General features: G+C 42.8%; 1 protein-coding gene across 2 annotated transcripts in view; it reads right to left on the bottom strand.

Moving 5' to 3' along the window:
• Positions 1-26851, bottom strand: part of KIF19 (kinesin family member 19) — a 447302-nt gene that overhangs the window by 13996 nt on the left and 406455 nt on the right. For both annotated transcript variants that reach the window (XM_069655131.1, XM_069655130.1), the window contains exons 17-19: positions 25405-25501; positions 24835-25238; positions 22816-22975 (exon numbers count right to left, since the gene is read on the bottom strand). In XM_069655131.1, coding sequence (XP_069511232.1) covers positions 22816-22975; positions 24835-25238; positions 25405-25501 — 661 coding nt within the window. The remainder of the gene's footprint in view (positions 1-22815; positions 22976-24834; positions 25239-25404; positions 25502-26851) is intronic.

The following is a 26851-nucleotide window of genomic DNA, read 5'->3' as shown; positions in this document are numbered from 1 at the left end:
TATCCACTGGTGTATCCTTAATTAAATCCCTTTCCTCAGATTTGCGCTGGATGTTAATATCAAGTGTCCCATATCCGACCAGGTTTCCATGTAATAATGCCCCCAGAAAAAATATCGCCATACAAAAATATCGCCGAAAAATTGCCGTTTTTTGTGGGGACATTATTCCATGGAACATGCGGGGGACACCCCCGCAACCCCCAAACCCTTTTATTTATATATATATTGTTTTTTGGCTGCCCCTATCCCTATATGTATGGTCACCCATATAATATTGCCACAACCTTTTCCCAGCGATATTATGTACGGCGACCATATATATGGGGATAATATTACCTGATACCCTGACCAGATCCTTTGTGGAGGAAACAGAGGCTAATGGCACCATCTCCTCTAGCCTCTCCGCTGTGTAATCTGGTGGATCATCTTTATCTAGATCTTCGTCTTGGTCCCCTGGTTGTCATATGTGTTAGCCTGCGTTTCCTCTGCTGTGGGCTCTAGTGTAATTACTTCTACACGCGGCGTCTTTGCCGGAGGATCGCTCTGACCTGCATGAGGGAGTTATGTTTTCCTTCTCTCTCTTTGTTCCATTTCCATCCTGAGTAAATTTACATTTGTAAAGGTTTGAGGCATTGCTGTGTCTGAGGGGCCATTAATAGCCTCTTGGTCTATGTCCTCACAAACTCCTCTTGCTCCTCTTCGCCTGCATAGAAAGGGGCCCGTTCCTTGTGGCTTAGAGCAGAAGAGATTATCTTTCACAAATGTTTAAGTACTAGTCGACATTATACTGACACATGGTTTTTGTGTGGCCCTAAAATTCTTTTTAAATGGTGTCTTCAGGGGTTCTGAGCTCTGTGTTTAGGGTATCTCCAAGGTAATAATGTTTTAGCCACCGCTGCTAGGTGTCTGCTTCAGTGGCTGTCTGTATGGTTTGGCTTTTTCAGAGCCTCATTTTGATGCAGATTTCGCCGGCATTGGATGATTGTTGCCATTTTTAAGGAGGTGTTTTTCCAGCTCAGCTCAGGGTTTCCAGTGCCTTGATTGGATATATGTTTGGAGGCTGATACATGTTTGAGGTTGATTTCCCCACGTTATATGAATGCTTTTTGGTCGTGACTTGGCAGTGGATGGGTATTTACGTTTGTCCGATGGTTTGGTGCCGATACTGTCTTTCCCAGCTGTGGGTGGCCCAATCTTCTTGTGACTTTTAGTGCAGGTAACCTTAGCACTTACAACGGGTGCTGGCTGTGAGTCAGACCCCGTGGGTTGTCTTCTCACCTAAATTGTAATTTTAGTCCCCCAAGATTTTTGGGCGACATTTGATGGCTCCTGAGACTTCTATGTGGTAGCCTCTTCAGATATGGGGCCGGGCGGCATGGAGCCGTAGGGAATGTTTTATGTTTGGGAGCCTGGGATAACTCCATCTTTTAGGGTCTGTCAATTTCCTCTAGCCCAATGATTACGCCTCAATAATGACTTCCTGTGCCTCAGATGTGATTACCTTAGCGGCTTCAATGGCATATATTATCCACGGCTGTTGCTTTCTATGCTCAAGTGCTCTGGGCTTACATTTTCTACATGCAGCACACCATTCTGCACCCTGGTGTATTGATAACCACTCATGGCAAATCCTACAAGTGTCCACCCAAGGGAATTGGGAGTTACACTCCAGGCAAACATTAAACAGGCTTCTCCATTTGTGTAGGTGGTGCTGGTGGTTCGAGACCAGGAGCATACAACTTTTCACTATATGTGCGGGGGTTGGGATTCGGGGCACAGACATTGGGACTGTTGGTGCCATGGATCCGTGCAATTGACCAGTGCCATGAATCACTGATGTGGATTTCTGCATGGATCAGTGGTGATGCCACTTCTGAGCAATATCTCCCATTGGCACCGTAGGACTCACACTTTTTCAGTTTTCCACTCGCACTCTCATGACTGTTCCAATGGCGGGAAAAACGCAATTCAAGGGCATAGTAGCCAAGGGGCACCATGGCAACCTGCATACATGGGGTAGGGAATAGAATGACATTAACACCCATTTCGATGCATGTTTTTACTTTTGAAGTTGGCAACATATAATACTCCGGACCTACAATTAAAAGCAAAGAATGCATTCCAGGGGAATATAAGCAGATTCACAAACCCCAGAAATATGTATTGCTTAATTATTTTCATCTATGTGAACCTCACATTAGTATTTCCGCTGTATTTTTGGGCCTTACTTAATATATATTTGTATTTATCTATTTACATTTGTGTCCCCAACAATTAGTGCGGCAGATTCATAGTATTTATTTAGATTTATAAATCGCACTAACAGCCCAAGGGCATTGAGGCGCTGTTGCATGAAGTGGTTTTAATTGCATGAAATTATCTTAGTTAAAATAAGGAAGTATGCTCATGGTTACATTTGAGCTTGCATACATGGAATTATCTTATCTTAGTTGCAATAGGCAGTGTGCTCCTGGTTACATTGAGCTTGCATACAGACTATCCCTCCTCCATTGACTGAGGTTACAGTGGGAAGAAAAATCATAGAATGGTTACAGCTTTAGTGTATTGGTCCGCGATATTCTGCATCAAAGTGAGCCAATGAGGACGTTATATTTACCAATGCAAAGAAAGGCGGGATCCTAGGACTTCTTTAGTTAAACAGCATTATTTTTAGTGCTTTCCAGAAGGCTAGGTGTGACTCCATACACCTCATATGCGGTGGAAGAGAGTTCCAGTACGATACTGCCAGGACTGGGAATCTGGACCCACCGGCCCGAATTCTCAAAGATATGGGCATGGATATCCTGTTGACGTAGGCAGTTCTTGTGGGCCTTGCCGAAGACGGTTTGACAATTCTCTGTGCTAGGTATGCAGGTGCAAGCTTATGGACACACTTGTGTGTCAAGGCGAGGGTTTTGAAGATTATCCTTTCTTTAATAGGGAGCCAATGTACCTGCTTCCTGGTTTCTGAAATATATGTTTTTGCTTGGAAATGTCAGTGGCTGCCCTCAAGGCATTATTCTGAACGATCTGGAGCTTAATAATGTTTTTTTACAGACGTCCCAACAAAGAGGGCATTGAAGTAATCCAACCTATATCCAATAATTGCTGCAATTGTGAGACAGTTCTGTTCGGACAGAAAGGGTCTGGCTGCATTGAGCAAATTGGAGTGGTAAGCTGAGGATGATTCTATGGCATTGACCTGCCTGTTCATGGAGAGGTCAGAGTCAAGGTAGACCCCCAAGGTCTTGAACCCTTGCAATACGGGGATAGATAGGTTGTGAATCGTGAAGGAACTGTATTGTTTGTCCAGTTTCTTCAGGGCCACAGGAGATCCAACCAACAGAAGTTCGTTTTTTTCACCATTAAGGCATAAAAAGTGTTTTGCCAGCATGTTTGGATTGTAGAGTAGATGGATTTAAGGGTGGCTATGTCAGTCTCATAGTCACCAGTCAGTGGGATAATAACAGTGTATCTTGTTTATTGAGTAAGTTACATAAGTAACTTACTCAATAAACAAGATATAAATAAGAAAAAGATGTAACTTTTTGTATGAAAATGGTATCCACAAAGAGATCAGGTTACATTTGCTACTGTTGACAAAAGAAATGTAATTTAAAAGTTACAGCTACTAATGATTCAGTAAGTAGTTCACTAAGGTCAAATGTTGATGGTCTGACATGGCGTAAACTTACGCATGCGTAATATTTCAATATCAGCTACGATACTTCAATTCATGCTAAAGTAAGGTAACACCTTGTCAATACAATTTTGCAATTATGTTTTCAAACGTTTATCACTCAAAAATATTTCTTTTAACTTCTTATACATTCCTAAACACATGTAGCACAATTGTAGACCTTTCAATTCGCTTTCACACCTCTCGTTCATATTTTCACATGTTTATAAAGGTTTCCATGACAACATTGAACTTATTTTATACACAAACACACACAACTCACACACATGCCTTTGGGGACACTCAATTGTGCACCTCATCTAATATTTTACATGTGTGAGATTATTCACAAATGAGTGTATATTCTCCTAGGTTCCAAAGTTGCGGGACTACACAAGGATTAATCCCTCTCCATTTCCTGAGCAGTGTATGCAGGGCAGAAGGTCACAGGGGGATTTCTTTCGTGCACCGAGCAAATCCTGTGAAGTCCCTCTTTGCAGAGGACGCTGTGTGAAACTCTTCCTGCGCGTGTTCTGCAAGACTGTTTTCTGGCTGATTCACGAAAATCAAAAATATGTGTAGGCCACGCCCCTCTACTGCGTGACTACAAAGGCAGCAGTCCGCGCGCACCATATTTTCACCTGTTTATAAAGGTTTCCATGACAATGTTGAACTTATTTTATACACAAACACACACAACTCACACACATGCCTTTGGGGACACTCAATTGTGCACCTCATCTAACATTTTACATGTGTGGGATTATTCACGAATGAGTGTATATTCTCCTAGGTTCCAAAGTTGCGGGACTACACAAGGATTAATCCTTCTCCATTTCCTGAGCAGTGGCTGCAGGGGAGAAGGTCACAGGGGGATTTCTTTCTCGCACCGAGCAAATCCTGTGAAGTCCCTCTTTGCCGAGGACGCTGTGTGAAACTCTTCCTGCGCGTGTTCTGCAAGACTGTTTTCTGCCCGATTCACAAAAATCAAAAATACATGTAAGCCACGCCCCTCTGCTGCGTGACTACAAAGGCAGCAGTCCGTGTGCACCAGCGCACGTGCACTGAGCAAGTCCCGTCAAGTCCCTCTTTGCCCTCTTTGCCGAGTACGCTGTGTGAAACGCTCCTGCTTGTGTTCTGCAAGACTGTTTTCTGGCTGATTCACAGTATTAATTGCCTCTTGAACTCTTATAAAGGAGCTCGGATAACACTATAGCCACTATATTTGACCTCTATTTATCTTTTGTTTACTTAGAATATCAAAAATACATGTAAACCACGCCCCTCTGCTGCGTGACTACAAAGGCAGCAGTCTGCTTGCCACCAGATCGCACGCACCAAGCAAGTCTCGTCAAGTCCCTCTTTGCCTCTTCGCCGCAGCGTTGTGGTTGAGTGGACCTCGGGACTTGCTCAGTACCTTTAGCTGCTGCTCATTTATGGGCACTTCACTTAAATAAGGTATGCCGCAGAGCCTTTTACCCTTAAAACAACCAGTGGCCGTCAGGGCTGCTGTTATCAACACAAAGAACTACATATTAAATCACACGTCTACCCCAAAGGCTTCGCAGAAGGCGTCAACATTAAAAACCAGTACAAAGGATTGCATGGACATCAGGAAATTCTGCACAGATCCTTTGAACGTTACAGATGCTGCTCTCGCGCGAAATGCAGTGAGTACTCCTAGATCTGCTTTGTTTGTTCCTTCCGTTAAAGTTGGTCCTCAAGCTCTGGCCCAACACAAGGATCACGTGTCAATTATTCAGTTAAAGTCTGTTCATGAATCATCTGTGGAACATCCGAAATTGAACATATCAATAGCTGACAATAGTCTTTTGAATATTGTACCACTCACTGCTCCAACTGAAGCAGACATGATCATTGCTGAGGGGTGGGGGTGTTTGATGCTGTAATAATTGATTTAAATTCCTCAAATTCCTGTTTTTCTCTGCAGCTTCTTTCTGATAATTTGTCCAAATCACCCGTGATGTTTTCTAGTATTAGTTCATGCAACTCTAGCACTCATGTATCATTCTGTGTACCTACGCCGCGTCGAGCTTGTGCCCCACCGGTGTTTACACCTGAGGATGTCCCAGTGAAATCGGTAGAAGTCCCTTTGCCGAGTTTACCTATAACCTTCTCTGTACCTTGCAGTAAAGCGGATGGCGCTAACTCTGCATTAAGTAGCCATACCTTGGTGGAAATTGCGCTGAATACCATGCAACTTTCTCTATCTAGTTTGATTAAGTTATTTGACACCCTTAACAACAAAGTAAATAGTCAAGCGACCCAAAATTAAAAATTGCTATTATGGCAACAAAAAATCAGGTACAAATTACAAGGCAATTGTCCAACTCCGGCTCCAACTACCTGCACGGTGGCAACGAGCACGGAGTCTGATGTTCCTCAGCCTCTTCAATCCTCAGGGACAATGCCTCCAGGGGCCAATCTTGTCTTCAACACAATTCCACAAGTCAGCAAAATCATTCATGATATTGACCCAAATCACAGTCGCACAACATCCCTTTGCAGAGTGAATCTTATGTTTCGAATTCAACTCCCCTCGAGTTGATGAAATCTTCACAAGTTGCATATACCATCTTCTCAAAAAATGCCAGACGTAGCACAAAACCATCTATTGTCTCGCATTCTAAATTGTCAAAAAATGATCCCCACATAACAAACAAAAAAGGCGCTCGCTAAGACGCGGACTTTCATTAAAAGGCTGAGTCTACCGACCAAAAATTCTATAGCGACTGCTCAATCTATATCTAACAAATATCAGCCTATGAATTCCAACAAAGCGAGCAGAGCGTGAGCTCTCGGATCGGCCCACGTCGTATGCCCCTTTAGACGCTCTAGTCAGGGAGGCAGCTTTGCAACAAACGCATGAAAGCTCTAAAGCGGCTACACTCCAATCTGCTGTGTCGGTTAAATTCCCTATTCATGAAGACTTGAATTCAGCCTCTAACTTTAGGGATTACCACCGTCAAGAGATAAGGTAAGCAGTTGATGTTTACATGAGCAGTCAACCAGCTGTAATTCCTTCTAATGACTCCTTTATTCCCTCGAGAACTCCAGCTAAGTGTAACACTAAAAGTGTCTCCTTTAAAGACAAAAGGGGAAATGAGATCCATTTGCCGGGGTTGGTGGCCCACAAGATGAAACCGGTGGGTAACACAGATCATAATCTAGAAAAAATAACAGAAAAGGTGGCAGATGATGTGGTATCAAATCAACAGAAGCATGACTCAATTTGGCACATAGAGAAAGACACTCTAACTCTACCAGATGGTAAAAATGCTCTGCTAGCTCAGGTTGCACCTGAAATCATCCAAATAATTTAAGCCGTTATGGGCACTAATTCTAATCTAGTAAAGGCCCTGTTGCTGCAGAGCAACCTGCCAAACTGGCAATTAGTGGCCCCCTTGAAAGTAGAAGTATCCGGCCAATTTCTCATTGAAGTTGGCTTGTAAACAGAGACCTTCTGTGCAATATGACCTGAACAGGCGGTCCATTTTGGCCATCTTCTCCGACATACCGATGCTGGAAGATATCACCTCCACCGATTTGGTGCTGGTGGAATTCCCAGTGAAAACTATTCCAGGTTGGTCCAAAATACCATCTGGCTGGCCAAAAAGGAACTGCTAACGTTGGGTTGGTTTTGTACTCAGTACACAACCAACAGTGGCCAGTGAGATTGGAATGAAAACACAATACCAACCTAGTAATCCATGTTCCAACTCTGGCACCTAAATCAAGCACCCTGTTGTGTAAAATGGCTGACTGCACATGCAGTAAGTCTAGTAACTCCTCCTAACTAGCACAGTTCCCTAAACATCAAAATATTACACTGTTAAGTTGGAACACAAGAGGATTTTCCCATCTGATAAACAATAATGATATTCACATGACGCAATATGATATACTTATGCTACAAGAGACTTGGTTAGTGTCCGTCCCGGTGTGGGACAATTATGATTTATTTTTGAATCCAGCAGTCAAGGCAACTCAAGGCAGGCCATCATCTGGTTTGCTTATAGCCATCAAAAAAGAACAAGGTACTTGTGCAGAAGAATGGGCAACACCGAAAGAATTCATGCAATTAGTCAAAGTGAAAATTCACAATGACACTTATGGTTTAATTAACGTGTATTGGAATCCTGTGGGAATATCGGATGGCAGTTTCATAAAAACACTTGGTGAATTATTTAACCTAATAGCAATGGACACAACAGCCTCTCGAATTATAATTGTGGGAGACTTTAATCTTGAGCGTACAATTGAAATATGCCTCTAAAAACAAATCAAGATTGGCAAAATGGGTAGTCTTTGCATCTAATCATAACTTGATTAGATTAAATGGAGCTTTCACGTCCGCTATTCCCCCACGACCCACTTGGCAGTGTGGCAGTAGCTGTTCAACGATTGATTTTATCTATGTGAATACGCATATGTTCCACAGTATAACTAAGTTTTGTATTCTGGAAAATAAGAACAGGGCCCCCAAACAACTTGTAACAAAATGGCCAAGTGTGAATTCCATCGTAACCACTCAGAAGAATCTCCTGCATGATAAGTTAATGGTTAATAACAGTGGCAACCGCCTATGATGGTCTGTTAAATCGCTAACCTCCCTGAATGAGCATTTAGCTTCACAATGCTATGATCATCGAGTAGTTTCATCTGAAACACAGCCTGTTTATTCGGGCATGTTACAACACTTCCAAAGCTCAAGTAATAATAAAGGTCTGTTTAGTCATCAAATTTTACGACCGAAACTACATGTGTATGACACGGCCACTCGAGCCAGGAAGACAGAATTTTGTCGGCAAGAAATGTCACCTACAGAGAGAGCTTCATTTTTAGTCAATATTGTGACCAAATATAAAAACTGGCTAAAAGCCACTAAGGCTAAAAGATGTCAGCTCGACGGAGAAAGTATGTTGTCATCAATTCATTCCAGGAGCATGGCTGTTACTTGGTCTCTCTTAAATCAAACAGTTTACCACTCACAAGCTATTGTACAAGCTAATAATGTCACTGAACAGGATTGAAGTACTCACTTTCTAAAACTCTATGAAGTCCCGTCAAATAATGTTGCTAATGCAATTCAATGTTGGGGGCATTTCTATCATAAATTTGACTTAGAGGATATCAAATTTGACATAAACAAAATCAGCATGTCAGGAGCTTGTGGTCCAGACAGTTTATCTAATAGGACATTCAAAAAACATCCAGAGCTATGGTCCAATATACTATTTAACATATTCACGTTAAACAATGTATCACAAACTATCCCGGCATCGTGGAAACATTCAATAATCATCCCTATTTATAAAAGGGAGGACCGATCTCTACCAAATAGCTATAGACCAATAGCTTTATTAGATTCCCCGGGAAAAATCTTTTCTAGATTAATTTTAAGGGACTTTAATGAATGGACTTTTGTGAACCAAATCTATGACCCATTTCAAATGGGATTTATAGCAGGATTGGGTACCAGCCTGAATTTGATGGTATTGAATATGTTCAAATTGAAATATGCCATCAAAAATCAAATCCTTTACATAGCGTACATAGATTTCCACTCTGCTTTTGACTCTATTGATCATCAAATCTTATATTGCAAACTCACTCAGCACACCTGTACCACCTCCATATTATCTTTGATTATGAGACTCCATTCTAATACTTCAGTACAAGTCAGGTTAACGTTAGCAGGAAAAGTATCTGCAATTCTTCATACTCATCGAGGTGTAAAGCAAGGATGCATATTATCATTAATAATTTTCTATTTCTTTTTGCTAGACCTAGGTGAAGAATTGCGGTCTGGGCATTGCGACTCCCCTAAATTAGGGAGACACAGAAGTTTGTATCTACTTTATGCTGATGATCTTATTCTTATATCCCAAACTCCAACAGGTTTCCAACTCTTGCTTAATAAACTGGATCAGTATGTATCCAGTAATAACTTGATCATCAATCTTCAAAAAACAGAGATCACGGTGTGTCGACCTCACAAAAATACCAGAATAAAATTGTACAATTGGTACCTTCAAAAAGAATGCCTAGTCAAAGTTCACCACTACAACTATTTGGGAGTAAGTATTGTGCACTCCTTATCCAACAAGGCTATTGAACTAGACATGTGTTAGAAACTTCAGTCTCTATTATGTCAGGCAAAAGTAGTAAAGGGCAAATTTGGGAAGTTCACCTCAACTCATATTATGACATTCTATCAACAGAAGGTGATTCCTAGTTTATTGTATGGGATTGACACCTTTTTGTTACCAAAACATCAACTGGCAAAAATTTGAATCACGGTTTTGGAAACAACTACTGAAAATACCCGCATCTGTGCCACTACCATTAATTAGGCATGAACTTGGCCTACTTTCACTTGAAGTACAAGTAAAATGGAGAATGGTTGCCTTATTTAGGAAATATATTCTAGGTTTATCATCATGTAATTTACTGGGAATTATGGCTGAACATCTACTGACACGGGATCAGACATTTACTAAAATGTGGTGTGATTACACACTGCAAGCATTAGCTGATGCTTCAATACCCTTAGATTTACTTTTGACTAACCCCGAACGTGCTAAAACAAAACTGTACCAGAATGACTGGATAGTCAACCGCAAATTGCGTTTAAACTATAAAGATTTTTGGTCTAACCCATTTATACACAAGTGTTTCCGTACAATGGCAGACTATCTTATCAAGTGTACTGTGCCTAGATTGCGTAATCAATACCTCAGGTTCAGGCTGAATCTTTGGCCGACTAGGGAGATCCTGATGGGAAGGAAATGAATACTAAAAGAATTAATTTATTGTCAATTTTGTTAAAATAAGGCTTCAAAAGAAATGTTAGAGCATTGCTTAACGGTTTGTCCTAGATTATTTAATCTTAGGAGAATTCATTTGAAAAATAATGTGTACTGTTGTATGGTAATATGGAAACAAGTGTGATATGGCAACATCTTTTTAATAATGTTAAATTAACAGTTCGTATATCGATTGTGCAATGTTTGACTGCAATATTTCCAGAAACTAATGAAAAGTAAAAAGTATATTATGTTCAGATGTTCATTCAAAAATTTGCTTTGTATTATGATCTGAAATTGGAGTCCTTGTTTTAAACTAACATGCTACTATTTGTGAGAATGTATCTAATTCAGATTCCTTTTTAATTTATCTTTTGATATGTGTTTCCTTTGATATGTGTTTCTTTCTTTTGATGTCTGTTTCTTTGATATGTGTTAAATTAAATTGTAAAAGTTGATTATATCAGCTAAAACAATAAATAAAAAAATCTTTAAAGCCAAAATGTAAACAACAAGAGGTGAAACCGGTTCCAGAAGGCATTGCATTGCAAACGCAGTCGACCTGCTGCCCTGTCAATGAGCGGATATCCAATTATCAGTGAGAAGGACACAGGGGGAGGTTGAACGCCCCCTCCCACCGCACACACACACAAACACTTCATGCAGTTGTATTGATTCTTCTTTAGTAACAGCTCAAAGTTGTATGGAGTTCTTGTGTTTTGGTGTTATTTTGAGACTACCCTAAATGGTGGCAAAAAAGTTCAGAATCGGTAAAGATGACTATTGTGCATGTAAAGTATTGCAGAGCCTTCCACTGCAGTCAGTTGCTCTAGGGTAGATAGCCGCACTATACATGTTGCTTGCTTTTTAACTTTTATTGTAGCTTTCCTTTATCAAATTGATGAGTGAGATGCTAAATTCGGTTCCTGCCACAAAAAACATATTCACTGAAATAGCAAATCACACAGCATACTGACCCCCAAAAAATCCACCTGCAAAATTATGAATGGGTAAGACTTAAGATATTCGACTCAAATGCCTGTTTGAACCTTTTAAGAAAAGGTTTGTATCGGATCGAGCCAATCGAGTCTCCATGAAGATAGCCTGCAAGTCAAATCGAACTGAATGCTCGATTAACCAGAACAAATTTGAGAAATAGGGTTCTATGGCTCGAGTTGGGTTTAACATTTTTTTTAATCCATATGGATTGTAAATTAATATGGGGCAGATTCTCAAAACATATAGTTGGTGTAAGTGATGAGATGTGCTTGAGCATCCCATCACTTGTGCCAAAAAAGTGTGTCCTATTCTCAGGCATCTCTGATCCTGTCATGCTTCATGCAGCCTCTGGACCTCTACTCTCACTAGCCATTCCACCAAGCTACAATATCATTAGACATGACCACTCTACTAGCCAATCCAAAGGTTGTGGTACTGCCATCACTCACAAAAATTCCCTCAACTTCTGCCTCTCCACTGTTCACCAATTCTCGTCCATGGAAGCCCTAAAAGCCAAATTCACCCTCACTCCCAACTGCACCGTCTCCTTCCACCTTCTCTACAGGCCCCCAGGACCTTTATCCACCTTTGCTGAAGATCTCTCTAGCATTTTGACAAACAATACTAAAACTAATTCCCAAACTATTGTATTAGGTGACTTTAACTTGGAACTCACTGACCCCAATGACACAGCAGCCCTGTCGATTGATAACTTGCTAACCAACGCAGGCTTTATCCAGCACATCAACACCCCTACACATTCCAAAGGTAGAATCTTTGACTGGATAGCTGACCTTAACTGCGGACTCAATATCGTAGCTAACCAACATTGTGTTTGGACTGACCACCATTTAATCACCTTTAACATCCCTGCTAAAACCACCAGCCCCTCTCCTGACATGGCACCTGCTATCCCCATACACAATAAGCGCAATATAACTTGTGACAAACTCCTCCCACTTATCCTCCCAGTCCTGAATGAACAGGCGCTACTAAGCACAGACCCTACTGTCCTGGTCGACAGCTTTAACCACACCATGCTCAAAGCCCTTGACCTCATTGCCCCCTCCAAATTGAGAAAACCTAAACCACGGGCTCACCTCAACTCATGGTTCACACCCCAATTAAGAACTCTTTGTAAAGAAAAACGTATAGCTGAATCCCATTAGAGGAGTAACCCTACAGAAGACAATAAATCTAGTACTACTCTAGCTACCTTAAACTATAAGGAAGCTATACTCCAGGCAAAAAAAACACTTACAATAAACGCATTGAGAAAGCCAAATCCAATACCAAAGAACTCTTCAGCATCTTGAAAGAATTGGAAACCCCTGTCACTGCACCTGACCCTTCCATCAAAGACAGTACCTGGTGCTTGAATATCCAAAACGCTCTCCTTGGTAAAACAGCCACTCTTCAAGACAAGATCAACAATAAACAGACTAGCCTACAATCCAACTTGCAACCTAACTCTCTCCCCACCATAGACAACTCTATCCCAGCTTCTCACCCTTAACTATCACTGAAGTAGAAAATATTATCAAGAGCCTCAAACCTTCTAACTGCCAAGGGGACCTCTGTCCAGCGCCCATCATCAAGGAAGCTGCCCACGAGCTAGTTCCTTTCACCACAACTCTCATCAATTCCTCATTTAGCACAGGGATTGTACTGGACAATTTGAAGGATGCCTGGGTTATCCCGCTCCTAAAAAAACCTACCCTGGATGCTAATATACCCACCAACTACAGGCCCATTACCACGGTGCCGTTCCTAATCAAAATTCTTGACCGAGCAGTTTACCTACAGATTCAAGACTATCTTGAAGCTAATAAACTCTTGGGTTTAAGGCAATCTGGATTTCACCCCCGCCATGGAACTGAAACTGCCCTTATCGACTTTAAAACACAAATCGAAGATCGAAGAGATAAGGGCAAACTTGCCATACTACTTCTTCTTGATCTCTCTGCAGCCTTTGATCTCGTCAATCATCAAATTCTGTGTAGGCACCTTAAACTAGCCACTCACTTTTCTGATAAAACCACAGCTTGGATCGCCTCATTCTTGGACAACAGATCGATGCGTGTCTTCTCTCCACTAGTAGCAGCATCGCCGGCACCCATCTCCTGCGGGGTACCACAAGGTTCTTGTGTCTCTCCTACGTTGTACAACGTATTCATAAAATCTCTATTTGATATTTTGGACTATCTGGGTGTCACATATACTAATTATGCTGACGACACCCAGATACTCATACCTATCTCTGGAGACTACATCGCTGACTCTCTGTGAATGCCATCTACCTAGTCATCCAAGCCTGGATGGTGCAACTCGGACTCTGTCTAAATGACGAGAAGACAGAGCTCGTCATTCTCGGCTCCCCTCTATCTAAACTGGCCCCTGAGTTCAATTCCTTCATGATCGACGGTAACACCATCCAAGCCTCCAAGGACACCAAAACGCTAGGGATTCATCTTGACTCTACTTTATCCTTTGCCAGACAAAAAAATGCAGTTTCCTCTGTAGCGGCTTACACCTGTAAGCTTATAACAGCTAGCCGCCCATTCTTATCACCAGCCAATTGTGTCACGCTTGCCAGGACTCTCGTGCTGTCAAAAATTGACTACTGTAACGCCCTCTATCTAGGCACTAACAAATATAATTTAAACAAGCTACAAATCATCCAAAATAACTCTATCAGAGCTGCCCTCAATATCCCTAGGAACCAACATATCTCAGCCAGCAGACGCAAACTACGCTGGCTCTCCATCACTCAACGAATTACACTGAAAACTCTCGCCCTCACTCACAAATGCCTTTCTAATCAAGCTCCACTCTAATTAGCCAATAGATTCACTCTACACAGTGTGAAAGCGCAACACCACTCCAGCAATGGATTTGACATGTATTTTATTACAGGTATACAAGTCATAAGCCAGAGACCCCCAACCCTCTCCACAACATCAATCAACTGACAGTACTCAAAGGATAAAATTCTAAATGAGACATGCCATAACATTCCACATGAATCTAACAATGATGTCATGGCATTCTTCACACTAAGCATTCTACTAACATTACATACAGTCTCAGTGTAAGCTGAGACATTATCATAACACACCCCCCTCCCTTAACAAAATAAACCATATCCAAATGGACCTTAAATTTAGTAAGCAAAGAAATTGCAACATGTAATTGTACAGTGATTGTAAATTACTAACAGTGAACTGACAGTGACCTATGTTATTTTCTCACCTTGGCAACTCGCGATAAATTCCACACTTGTCCACTCTCCAATTTCACAGCACCATCAAAAACCTGAGCTACTTTAACGGGATCCGAATACAGTGGGTCCCCCTTTCTTGCTATGACAGCTTTTCTTATTCTGATCATGTCTCCTACCTCAACATTCGTTTTCCTCCTGGGAAATTTCTTGTTGATTTTTTCAACCCACCTATTTTTCCGCTCGTCCACCCTTTTTTTTTACTTCTTCCACAACTTTATCTGTCTCTCTCGCCCGGCCTAACCAAGCTGGTGACAGTACTGTGTTGCCCTTCCGCCCTCTCATCAACTCAAACGGACTGACTACAGTCTCAGTGTTGGGAGCCATTCTCAGAGCATACATTCGTTCTTTTACAGTTACGTTCCTATCCAGACCCATAGCACTACCTCTCCTGATACCCTCCATAATGCAGCGATTGACCCTCTCAATCATTCTGTTGGCCTGAGGATAATATAATGCAGTTTTCTTGTGTTTAATACCACACTTGTACATGTATTCTTGAAAAATACTTTCCGTGAACTGTGGGCCATTATCCGTCAACATACTTCTAGGTAAACCCTCCCTTTAAAACACATCTTCCAGGAATGCCACTATGGACACTCCTGTCACATCCCTCATGATTTTAAACTCCGTCCACCTCGAGAACATGTCCACCAGTGCAACAATAAAGTTACCCCTGCCCCTACCCATATCTACCGGTCCTAAAATGTCCATTGCCAAATCCTGCCAAACGCCTTTGGGACTTTCAACACCCTTCATTGGCTGTGCAACTGCAGATATGTTCTTTCCTGACTTGGTGCAATCAATACAACAACCAATTACCCTCTCAACCTCTCTGTCTAGTCCCGGCCACCAGTAATCAGCCTTGATCACCTCATTAGTCTTATACGTACCAATATGACCCTGGTGTGCTATATCAATGATCTTTCTCCTCAGACAACTAGGCACAACTAACTTGTCCCATCGATATACCAAACGACCCTTCACGGATAGTTCAAACCTCACCTCCCAGTAGGCCCTTTCATCACTAGATAACAACCTCTTTTCAGGCCAATCACCTCCAATGAATGACATTATGCGTTTCCACATATCGTTCACAGCAAACGCATTGATCCATTCCTCTTTGTGTATTACACTACCTCCAGTGGTAAACACCATAGCCTCAATTTCATCATGCCCATCGATACCACATTCATCCTCAACTCTTAACCTTGAAGCATGATCAGCTTGTATATTGTCCTTCCCTGGAACAACTTCTATGCTAAACTTGTGACATTGTAGTCTCATGACCCAACACGCAACTCTTCTTGACACTCTGTCCAGTCCCTTACTTTCAAATATAGCCTTCAATGGTTTATGATCAGTTCTCAATATAAAGACTTTGTCCCACACAAAGTTTTTTAACTTTTCAATTCCCCAATGACACGCTAATGCCTCTTTTTCCAAAACTGAGTAATTGAGTTCAGCTCCCATCAACATTCGTGAGGCATGTAATACCACCATCTCCAATCCATCCCTTCCAACCTGAGACATCACCACCCCAATTCCACTCTCACTCGCATCCACTGCTAGAATAGTCCTTTTTTTAGTGTCGTACATAGCCAAAGGTTTAGCCATGTCAATCTTGGCCTTAATTTCTTGAAATTCTCTTTCACATTCCAAACTCCAATCAAACTCTACCCCTTTTCTCAAAAGTGCCCTCAGTGCAGTAACTTTGTCGGCATAATTCTCTATGAAGCGATGATAGAATTCTATCGTCCCCAAGAATGATCGTAATTCTGCCTTATTCCTGGGGGATTGCATTTTCTTTATACCATCAACTAGCTCTCTTTTTGGTTTCAAACCCTCCTCAGATATTTGATTACCTAAATATTCCACTACCCGAGTGGAAAACACACATTTCTCACCTCTCAAAGTAATACCACGGGCCCTACATATCTCCAACACAGTTTTCACTTTTTTCTTTAGATCTTCTTCAGTATTACCACAGATTAATACATCATCCTGAAAACACCACACATTGGCAATACCTTTGAACAATCCATCCATCACCTTTTGAAAAACAGAAGATGCTGAGATTAAACCAAACGGCATGCGTCTAAACTGGTAAATACCATCATACGTGATGAAGGCTGTCAATTTGCGTGACTCCACATCTAGATTGATTTGGTGATAGGCACTCGCCAAATCTAACTTAGCAAAATACTTAGCATTGCCAATCCTGCTTAATAGCTCCCCCATGTTGGGTAGAGGATGTCGGTCTGCTACCACACAACGATTTAATTCTCTCAGGTCAATGCACACCCTCAACTCTCCACTTGGCTTTTTAACGACAACTACAGGGGATATCCATTCAACAGCCTTAGCTGGCTCGATGATACCTGCTTTCATCAATTTCTCCAACTCTACACTCACTGCATTGCGCATGGATACCGGTAATGGTCTAAGTTTAGCCGCTACTGGTTTACTACCATCCTTTAGAGTTATTTTATGGACCATACCTTTGAGACAACCAACACCTTTATTAAAAACATCAGGATATTCAGCAATTAAACTATTGGGCAACACATCCGGACTATCACGCTCATATTCCTTCCCTACATTTAAAACTTGTTCTTCGCTATTGGGGTCTAACTTGATGCATAAACCCCTGTGTTCCTTCCATCCCAGCAACGTCTCACCATGCTTTGTGACATACAATTTGCCACATGTAACTCGGTCTTTGAACCTAAACCTTGCCATACAACATCCCAAAACCTCAATTTTGCTTCCATTATACCCACCTGGTGTCTTATCTGACGGACTCAATTCATTCATCCTCCCACCAACCACATTTTCATATACCGCTTTAGACATCAAAGTAATCTTTGAGCACGAATCAGCAAGCATTCTAACCTGACTACCATTAACCTCAACCCATGCTGAGGGGTGCTCGCACTCATCCATCTCTTTACATTGAACCATATTCACCGTCACAATTTCATTATCGGAAACTTCATATTCCTCTGATGATGGTCCATCAACTTCCTCAATTACCATCGTATTTCTCCCTGTACCAATGTTATAGTTAGAACAACAAATCTCAAAATGCCCCCATCTCTTACAAATGGTACATTTACTTTTCCTTCCCGGACATATCAGTGATGAAGATAGGTGGCGGGAACTCCCGCACCGAAAACATAAAGGTTCATCCTTCTTTTTCCCAGGTTTCTGCACAACCTCCCTTTGGGGTAATCTATTGGATATCTGTGACATCTGGGAAGCATTGCCATTTTTTTCCTTGGGTCATATCCCTGGATTTTGGGTTTTTCCCTTTCTGCCTTCTCTGTGTTCTAGTCACATCCCTTTTTTTTCATTCACTTTCAGAACTTCCACCTGTTGCTCCGCTCTGGTACCCTTTGTCCCTAATTTTGCCACACACTGTAAAGTATGTTCAATTCTTTTGGCAATGGCAACCACCTCATCTAGACCGGGATCATCCTTCAGCCAAACTTCCTCCCTAATCTTGTCATTAGAGCAATGTAGCATGAACTGATCCCTAATGTGTTCATCCAGGCTCTCGCCAAACTTACAGTTCAGGGATAAACGTCGTAGAGCAGTGACATAGTGTTCTACTGATTCACCATCATGTTGTGATCTCATCCCGAAATGATATCGCTCCAACACAGTACTTATCTTCAATTCGAAATGTTTATCCAGTTTAGCTAGTGCAAGATCAAAATCATTCATGCCTTCCTCAGCATCCAACTCACTAATATTAGGTAAGGTTTCAAAAATCCTCTGCCCTTCATATCCCAATAAGTGCATGAGCATGGCCACCTTTCTCTCTACGGACATGCCGCTCCCACATGTGGCTTTCACATAGTGAAGAAAGCCCTTCTTCCATGGTCCCCATTTGATCCTTGGTGGACCCGGCGATGGCAAGAACATCTGTGGGCCCGGTATCCCTGACAAGGCCATAAGTGCACAATACATGCCTTAAAATACCAACAACTATTGATGCCGCCCAACTCTGGCTCCTTAGGAAGACAGTGTTCCAACGTCAAAGGTGCTGCAGTTCTGCTGGGAGGCACTCCTGAGGTGTCTAGTGCCCCCCTCTCCTTCACTTGCCGCTGTTCACCCCAAAACAAGTCTCTCACCTTTATTTGGTCGCTCGCTCTCCAATGTCCTCCTGCTAGTAGGAGAAAGCAACCCGCGCCTCACTCGCCCTGTGTGCTGCAACAGAGCAGCATTCCCGCTTGCGCACAGCGGCTCCGCACCGGAGAGCAAATTCCCCGTCCTCAATGCTGCTAGGACGTACGTGTGCGCGTCTTCCGGACACGTGACTAGATGGCGTTGGGTCCTTTACTCAAAGCGCGCCGCGCGAGCCCTCCCAAATGAGTGCACCCTGGGCTCGTGCCGGCTCCGCTCACCTCCTTGTCGAAAATGAAAAAAAAATGCCACCAGAGAGACCAGGAAAGCGGCGCTGCCGAATGCCGCCCCAGCCAATGCCTTTCGGAGCGAGGGGGGGCCCCGGCGGCTTCCTCCACAGATGGAGAGGCACTCCTGTTCGCCGCTCCTGTTCGCCCGTAGTCTTTGCAGCGACAGGCCAAAGGTTTGTTTCTCCAGGTACGGGGCTTTGCAGGGAGGAATGAGGTAGCTCCTCCTCAGACCGGCGCCTGGTTGGGGGTCTCAGATCCACGATGTTGCTTTCAATGAGGGATCGATCAGCAGGCATCAGTGTGCTGACATCCCATCCTCGTCGCCATATGTGAAAGCGCAACACCACTCCAGCAATGGATTTGACATGTATTTTATTACAGGTATACAAGTCATAAGCCAGTGACCCCCAACCCTCTCCACAACATCAATCAACTGACAGTACTCAAAGGATAACATTCTAAATGAGACATGCCATAACATTCCACATGGATCTAACAATGATGTCATGGCATTCTTCACACTAAGCATTCTACTAACATTATATACAGTCTCAGTGTAAGCTGAGACATTATCATAACACACAGCTCTAACAGACCTCACAGAACGGCTCAGACTAACTGCCTCGTTATACCGCGCTTTAACTTACAAAGATCGGGTGGAGCCAGTTTCCCAGTTATGGCGGCGAAACTGTGGAACTCGCTTCCCAACCTGATAAGATCTGAACCGTCCTTTCACAGTTTCAAAAATATGGCCAAAGCCTGGCTATTCGCACAAGACCCATCACCCATCTACCAATCACCTTCCTTGCACTTACCACCTATCCTCACTCATGGTACTTAGGTTATGTACTTTCGCTCTCCCGTAACTTCTTTCTGTATATATGTTTGCTTTATGTATGTTTGTCTATATTCTCTCTCGTAACCTCTATTTTGGAACATATACTGTAATATTTTATTGCCATGTTTTGTCTTATGATGATGTAACTAAAACACGCTCCCGGATGCCCTCGGGCCTGCTGCGCTCTATAAATAAAATAAATACTAAATAGGCCTTGTCTTATAAATGAGACAGCAGCGTTATGAACCGCTGCTGTCCCACTTGCATTTCTAGCCATCAAACAGGGATAAACAAGGTTTGTTTTCATTGTACAATTTCACAATGAGTGAAATGTGCTCCCAGCACCCATGTGAGTCATACATTACTGTTAGGAGTGCGCTCCAGCACTAATTAATGGGGGCTGGCTAGCACAGCATTTGCACTGTCCCACAAACCTCTGAAATGTGCAGGTCACCTTTGTGACCTTCGGAAAAGGTGAGTTGTTTTTGTCAAAAGCAAGAAAGGATGGGGCAGATTCTAAAAACATTTTTGGTGCAATTGATTACACACCTGTGCATCGCAGCACTTGCACTAAAAACCCCTGCTCTCTATTCGCAAGGGGCATTTGAATGCGCGCATCACAGATGAAGATATTCAGATCCCCTTTTCTACTCCCTTTGTGCATTCGAGCAAACAAGGGGGCATTTCTGTGCATGTGAATGCACATCCCAAATCCACAACCACAAAGCTCTTTGAAATGCACAGAAAATAGTCACACTACTGCACCCCTATTGAAATAGGGCGTGGGGATGCAGAATGATGTTGCACTTGCATGTCTATCTATCAGACAGTCGTTGAGTGTTGGGAGTCTGCTATACATTAGTGTGACTAGTTTGCTCCCAACACACATGTAGGCAAATGGGCTGGCCAGTGCATCATCTGCACGGCCCTCAGCCCTCTGAAATCCACAGGTCACCTTTGTGTACAAGATGATCTGTGCATTTCTATAATGAACGCACGGGGGAAGGGAGCAGATCCTCTCAGCTTTGTTCATTTCTCTTCATTTGTATGTCCCTATTGTATTATTTCCTTAGTCACCAGTAATGCTGCATTCTAGGAAAGCAGCCCTGTATCCGTGAATTCAGCACTACCAGAGCTGTATTCGAGCTACGTTGAACCGTCAAATACATGCACCTATAGGTTCATAGTGACTGTTTCGACAGTCAAAGTTTCGACTGGTGAAAGTTCCGACACAAAAGTGGCGAAAAAAAGTTACTTTTTTTTTATGGGGAGGGCCCGGCCCGAAACTCCCGTTTTTTTTTTTATACACTTATTTAACAATACGAACTTAAAATAAACATTTTACTATTTAAAAAAAATATATCAAAACTTTAGTTTTCGGCACTTTTGTGTCGAAACTTTTACCTGTCGAATCTATTTTTTCAAAACTTTGGCTAGACACTCACCTATACGAGTAGCTCGTATTCGGGATTAGTCGTCTCAAACATCTCGAGCCAGAGATCCACATAGCTCAAATCTTTCGGGCCATTGTTTAGGCAGGCTAGAATGCTTTTTGAGCAAAATATAACATTACGGTAACCTCTGCTAAGAGCAGAACTCTACAATTAATAGCAAATGGACCATGTAATGTAATTCTGCTGTAACGCAATGCATTGTTTTTCATGTATGCCCAGATGGCTGTCTATGGAACTCCCAGGATTCCTGAAGCTCTTCGAAGCCATGACAATGACAGTTCTGCGCTTTGCAAATAACAACATTTCTTCACTTCCTGTTTCCAAGGACCTTTCCATTTCAAGAAGGGAAATCTGATAAAGTCATTGGATAAAGCCTCGGAAAGGAATAATGTTCACAACCATCATAATGAGCGTTCAATGCTTTAGTTGCCTTTTCTTTACTAACTGAAACAGCCATGAACAATGTCATTTTCTTTAAGGCTTTTAGAAAAGAACTACTATTCCATCCCATTGCTGCATTTACTGGCCCCACTTCATGAGGGAAGGGATAGAGATGACCGACCAATACCCCTACTGGCCTACTTTAAGCTCTTTCATTACTGTGTGCGTAAAAAAGTGTAACTGTATGCCCCGATGCCTGCTGTCTTCTGGCGCGATACAAACAAATAAATACAATTAAAATAAAGATATCAACACTGGCGTTCTCCACTGTAGCCAATAATGCTTCTTTTGAAGGGATTTTAAATGTGTCTACACTGTCTACACTGACGGCGATGGCTTCAACTATGCTGGTGCATTCGCCTTGGTCATGGGCACAAAGTACGTGTCAGTAATTGAGTTTTCTTGGGAGGGAATATTAGTTGGAAGCTTTTTTTCTACGAGGTAAAAGGTTTGGTAAAAGGTTTGGTTTATACTTTCAGTTGTTAGCCCACACATATGCAAATCTACCAACAGGGGTGTTGCTAGGTCTGGAAAAGATCTGGGGCTACGCTCATTTTGAGACTGTCGGGACTGGGGGCTAGCTGGCCTTTTTAGTTGTAACCCCTGAGCTTCTATCCTGGGCTACAACCAAAAGACCCGGGGCTATAGCCCCTTTAGCCCCCCCCAGCAACGCCTCTGTCTACCAACGCGCAAAAGACGATTGTCGACCCTCTCTCTGATGCCGAAACATTTGATGATGACTTCTGACTGATGTTGGGCCCTTTTGCGTAAAGCCATGCATATTTCACAGGTGACTGGCTCAGTCGCAGCATGACTGGCCAATCAGAGGCCGAGGCCTGCTTACAGATCTTCGCCAACTGCAGCCACACCTACCTGCATACTGGTTGTGCGGGAGCCGGACTTTCGCAATGGGGAGGACCGCTTTCCCGTGGATGCGACTGTTAGGGGGGTGCTGCCCATTGGTCAGGATCCGGTGGTCCGATGTGCTTTCCAGGGGGTGTGGCCGCATGGCATTGTTTTTCGGACGTGGAAGCTGTGAAAGGGCACATGATGACAACTGGTAAGAACATGCATTCATCTTTTTTCAAATTCCATTCTTCTTCCTTATCAGGAGCCAGAATTTATGTTATGGCCATGTGGGGTGGCTAAACAACTATCACCACTGTGTGTTGCTTGAAACCAATGCCCACACTCTACAGGGGGCAAATAACCTGAGCATTGAGCATGTGAATAGAATACATTTTGCTCCAACACCTGCATCTATAAACATTATAATGCACCATCTGTTTACAGAGCTGTGGCACAGAAGGCCCTGCTACTTAGTATACATCTTATGATGATCCACTGAGGAGAGAGAAGTGATTTAATGCTTCTTCTACCAGCTGGCTCTCATCCCTAGACATATGCATCTGCATTTCTTTTCCTCTACTGGAGGATCCAGAAGGCTGTCCACAAGTCATGATGTTATCCACGCTCCATTGCACAGAGAACATTTCTAAAAGGAGTTTTCTTGGTCCTAAAAGGGAAAAAAAGGAAGAGCCCAACCCACTACATCATTACTTGTGTGGAAGGTCCTTTACTGGAGAACCAACATGGCCCACTGATCACCCACAACAAAACAAGCATTTAAAGAGGTCGCCTGCTTGCTACAATGCTGATTACTTCTAGGAAATTGGTCTTGCAACTCATTACACAGAGAGGGCCTCAAAGATTTTATGGAAGTTGATTATAAATGTGGCAGGAATTCCTGTGGAATCAAATGATGCATCAGGATATGTTTAATTAAAAGGCAATTTTATAGATGCCTCCCACCTCTGAATGGCTTTTTTGGATGGATTGCTTAAATTGAGAAAGCAATAAGATTCAAAGCTTAGCTCTACCCACTCGCACATAAGCCATCACAATTGATTGGATATTTCAAAATGGCCGTCCATTAGCTACACGTTAGTAGGAAGGTAGACTATTTACGTTTCCTGATAAGCAACTGGTTTCCAGCATTCATTTAGATGTGGTAAGTGAGAACTTTAATTTAAATTGTCACAACCAAACAATCTCACGGCAGTACCTTTGGGAGATGCCCACCTCAGAAGGACTGCCTCCAGCTCCCCCACCCCTCTCATTTTCAACTCAACTGGTGGATGAAGACAGACTTGTTACAGCCAAGAATGAGAAGATATACCAGAACGCTGCACACCAAGTTCGATTAGTGAGATAACTAGTGGGCTAATAACGCAGCTGCAGAGGTTTTAATCCTGACAGGGTGGGCTCAGCCTTTCGTCATTTTGAAGTCAACAACATGAGTAGTATAAAAATATGTAATAAGAAAACCTGTTCTTACATTAGTAGAACTCTGTTGATCCACCAGCTCTGGCTCCCTGGTTCTAGGTTGGCTTGTAATATTTACTTTTGTGCTCACCTCTAAGCCTACCACAGTAAATATCTATGCTTCCACATTAATCTCGGTTCGTGATGCCAACCCCTTGGCATTTCCCCTTTTTGCCTCACTTCTTGTCACTTACATTTTCAGATTTGAACTACATCCTTACCGAATCAACTCTGACTTTGACATGTACCATTCCACATCTGGCCTTGGCAATAACAATGTAATCTTAAAACATTGACCCTTTGATTTCTAACACTGGCTCTATGACCTCGGTTCATCATAGTTGCCTCTTCACCTCTGACCTTGACACTTACACTTTACCGTAGAAACGAACATCCGCATCATCACTTCTTACGTTGGCACTAAGCCTTTAACCTCTGAGCCCAACACCCATGTCCTTGAAACTCTGAAATTTCACCTAAAATGTCCATCCCTCGATTTATTCATCTTTATGACTCCAAACCTAGATAGCCGGTCTCGGGCCAATGACTTGAGCTCTGGGTGCTTACCCCTTGCCCGGTGACTTCAAATGAGCGTGATCTTCGCTTCCTCCGTTTGGCCTCCTGCATCTCTTCTCGCTTATCCAGCTTCTTTGTGCCTTTTTTCTGGGCCCGTAGCCACATAGCGGGTGAGTCTGTACGGTGGTTGACCCCTTGGGAGGTCATCTCTCCAGTGCTCGTGGAGAGGTTGTCCTCACTGGCCGCGTGCTGGAGGATGGGGCTGGGTGGACGCTTGTGGCCAGGGCTTCCCTGGAAAGGCAAGTCCTCTGTCTCGCTCAGGGAATGCAGTGACAGGTTGCTGCGTTCTTTCATGGGCTCCAACAGGTGCAAACGGTCTGTCTCAAGTACCTTAGATCGGCGCCGTGCAGCCTTCACCGCAATGCTCTTAGTGCTTTTCAAGATGACCGTCCTCTCTGTAGAAAGGGGGTGCAAGCCATCAGTACCGGTAACAAGGAAGTACATCGTAACACACAGGAAATGTACTCACAGTCCCCCAGATTAAGCCCCCATAATGACAGATCGTTGATGATGTCTCTGCCACTAGAAATGAAAGTTCAATGTTCTTTTGCTGAGTCCTACCTTTGTTTGCCAGCAGCACCTCTGGGACGTTCTCAAGGCTTTCGGGGGAGGAGTTTAAATGGCTACTCACACTAACCACGCCGTCTCGTGGAGGGTGCTGCGAGGGAAAAAAGACAAAACATAATGAGGTATCCAAATAAGGGGGGCTAGAGAGAGGGAGGGAGAAGGAGAGGGAGAGAGAGATAGAGAGAAGGCATGGGCGGGAGTGGAGTTGCTGCATGCAGGTGGGTTTATCAGTGCACCATGTGACCTCAAGCGAATCGCACCCACAACCTGTGGGTGCGATTCTGCTGAATTGAAAAAAAGAGATCGCTTAAAATGCTCTTTTTGGTGAGGTCTACCCTGGCCTCGTGGGGCAGCTGTTGAGTATATGCCATTACCACTTATTTCCTGGTCAGGCGGCAAAAAGTATCGGAACATGAGAAATGCCTGGATTTGCGTGCCTTTTTACCACCATGACCTGGAAGTAATCATAACCCCCCCCCCCGGAGTTGACCCCAGATGCAGATATGCAGCTGGAGTTGCCGTTTGCTTAATGGGTTTTATTCGCCCCATTTAATATAAGGATTTCACCTGTTGGATTTAGGTTATGCATTGATATGTGTGGTGTTGGAAATATTTCATTCTGTGTCTTGGGATGTGTCTTGTTCAGTTTCCCATCCCCAAGTATTGCTTTTGAACAAAAGAGCGACCTTCTGAAGCCCCCATAAGCAGGTTTTTTATGCTCAGGTTAAAGGTTCTCTATCTTAGATAAGGCCTAGAACCCAATTCACAAAATGATGTATCTTTTCTTAAAGCAGTTTGTGCTGGTTTCTACACCATGTCATTCCAATTAATTGCGATACAATTCCTTTGGTCATAAAGATCCACTCAAGCAGACACTCTTTTACTTATAGAACTGCTTTGTGATCTTTAAGGAAACATACTTTTCAGGAAATGTATTCAAACAGTCCAGGTCTTTTACTTTTCAACTCCGTTTTTTCTTTTTTTACTTTCTCTTTAATAATGCAAAGGTGCAAAGGTACACAAAGCACCCATGATGTTAATGTGAACTCAGTGTGTATACAATGCATATATATGATGTACAACAAACTACATGGGTTAATAAAAGGCAGTTGTAACATTTCTGCTGCGAGAAATTGGAACAAACATTCCATATCCATGCGAGCAGATGCAAACTATGAGGTGTTCAGGAAAAGCCTGAAAACAACCCTGTTCAAATAAACTAGTCATTGAACTGCCTGCAGGCTATGGCGCGGTACAGATAAATAAATAAATAAATAAAACATTTCATATCCTCGGTCAAAGTTTCATTTTCCCTTGACTCAAACTATATTTAAAAAAGGACTGAGCTGAACACCAGTTTGGTAGAAATGCTACTACCTCATCACTTGTGACACCATTAAATTACAAACAACATAGGTGCTGTCGACACACTGTTTCGAAC

Source organism: Ambystoma mexicanum, chromosome 3q (genome assembly GCF_040938575.1).
Source record: "Ambystoma mexicanum isolate Mex_15411 chromosome 3q, UKY_AmexF1_1, whole genome shotgun sequence".
Lineage (NCBI taxonomy): Eukaryota > Metazoa > Chordata > Amphibia > Caudata > Ambystomatidae > Ambystoma > Ambystoma mexicanum.
Note: the sequence above shows the minus strand (reverse complement) of the source record. Positions and strands in the feature narration are given on the sequence as shown.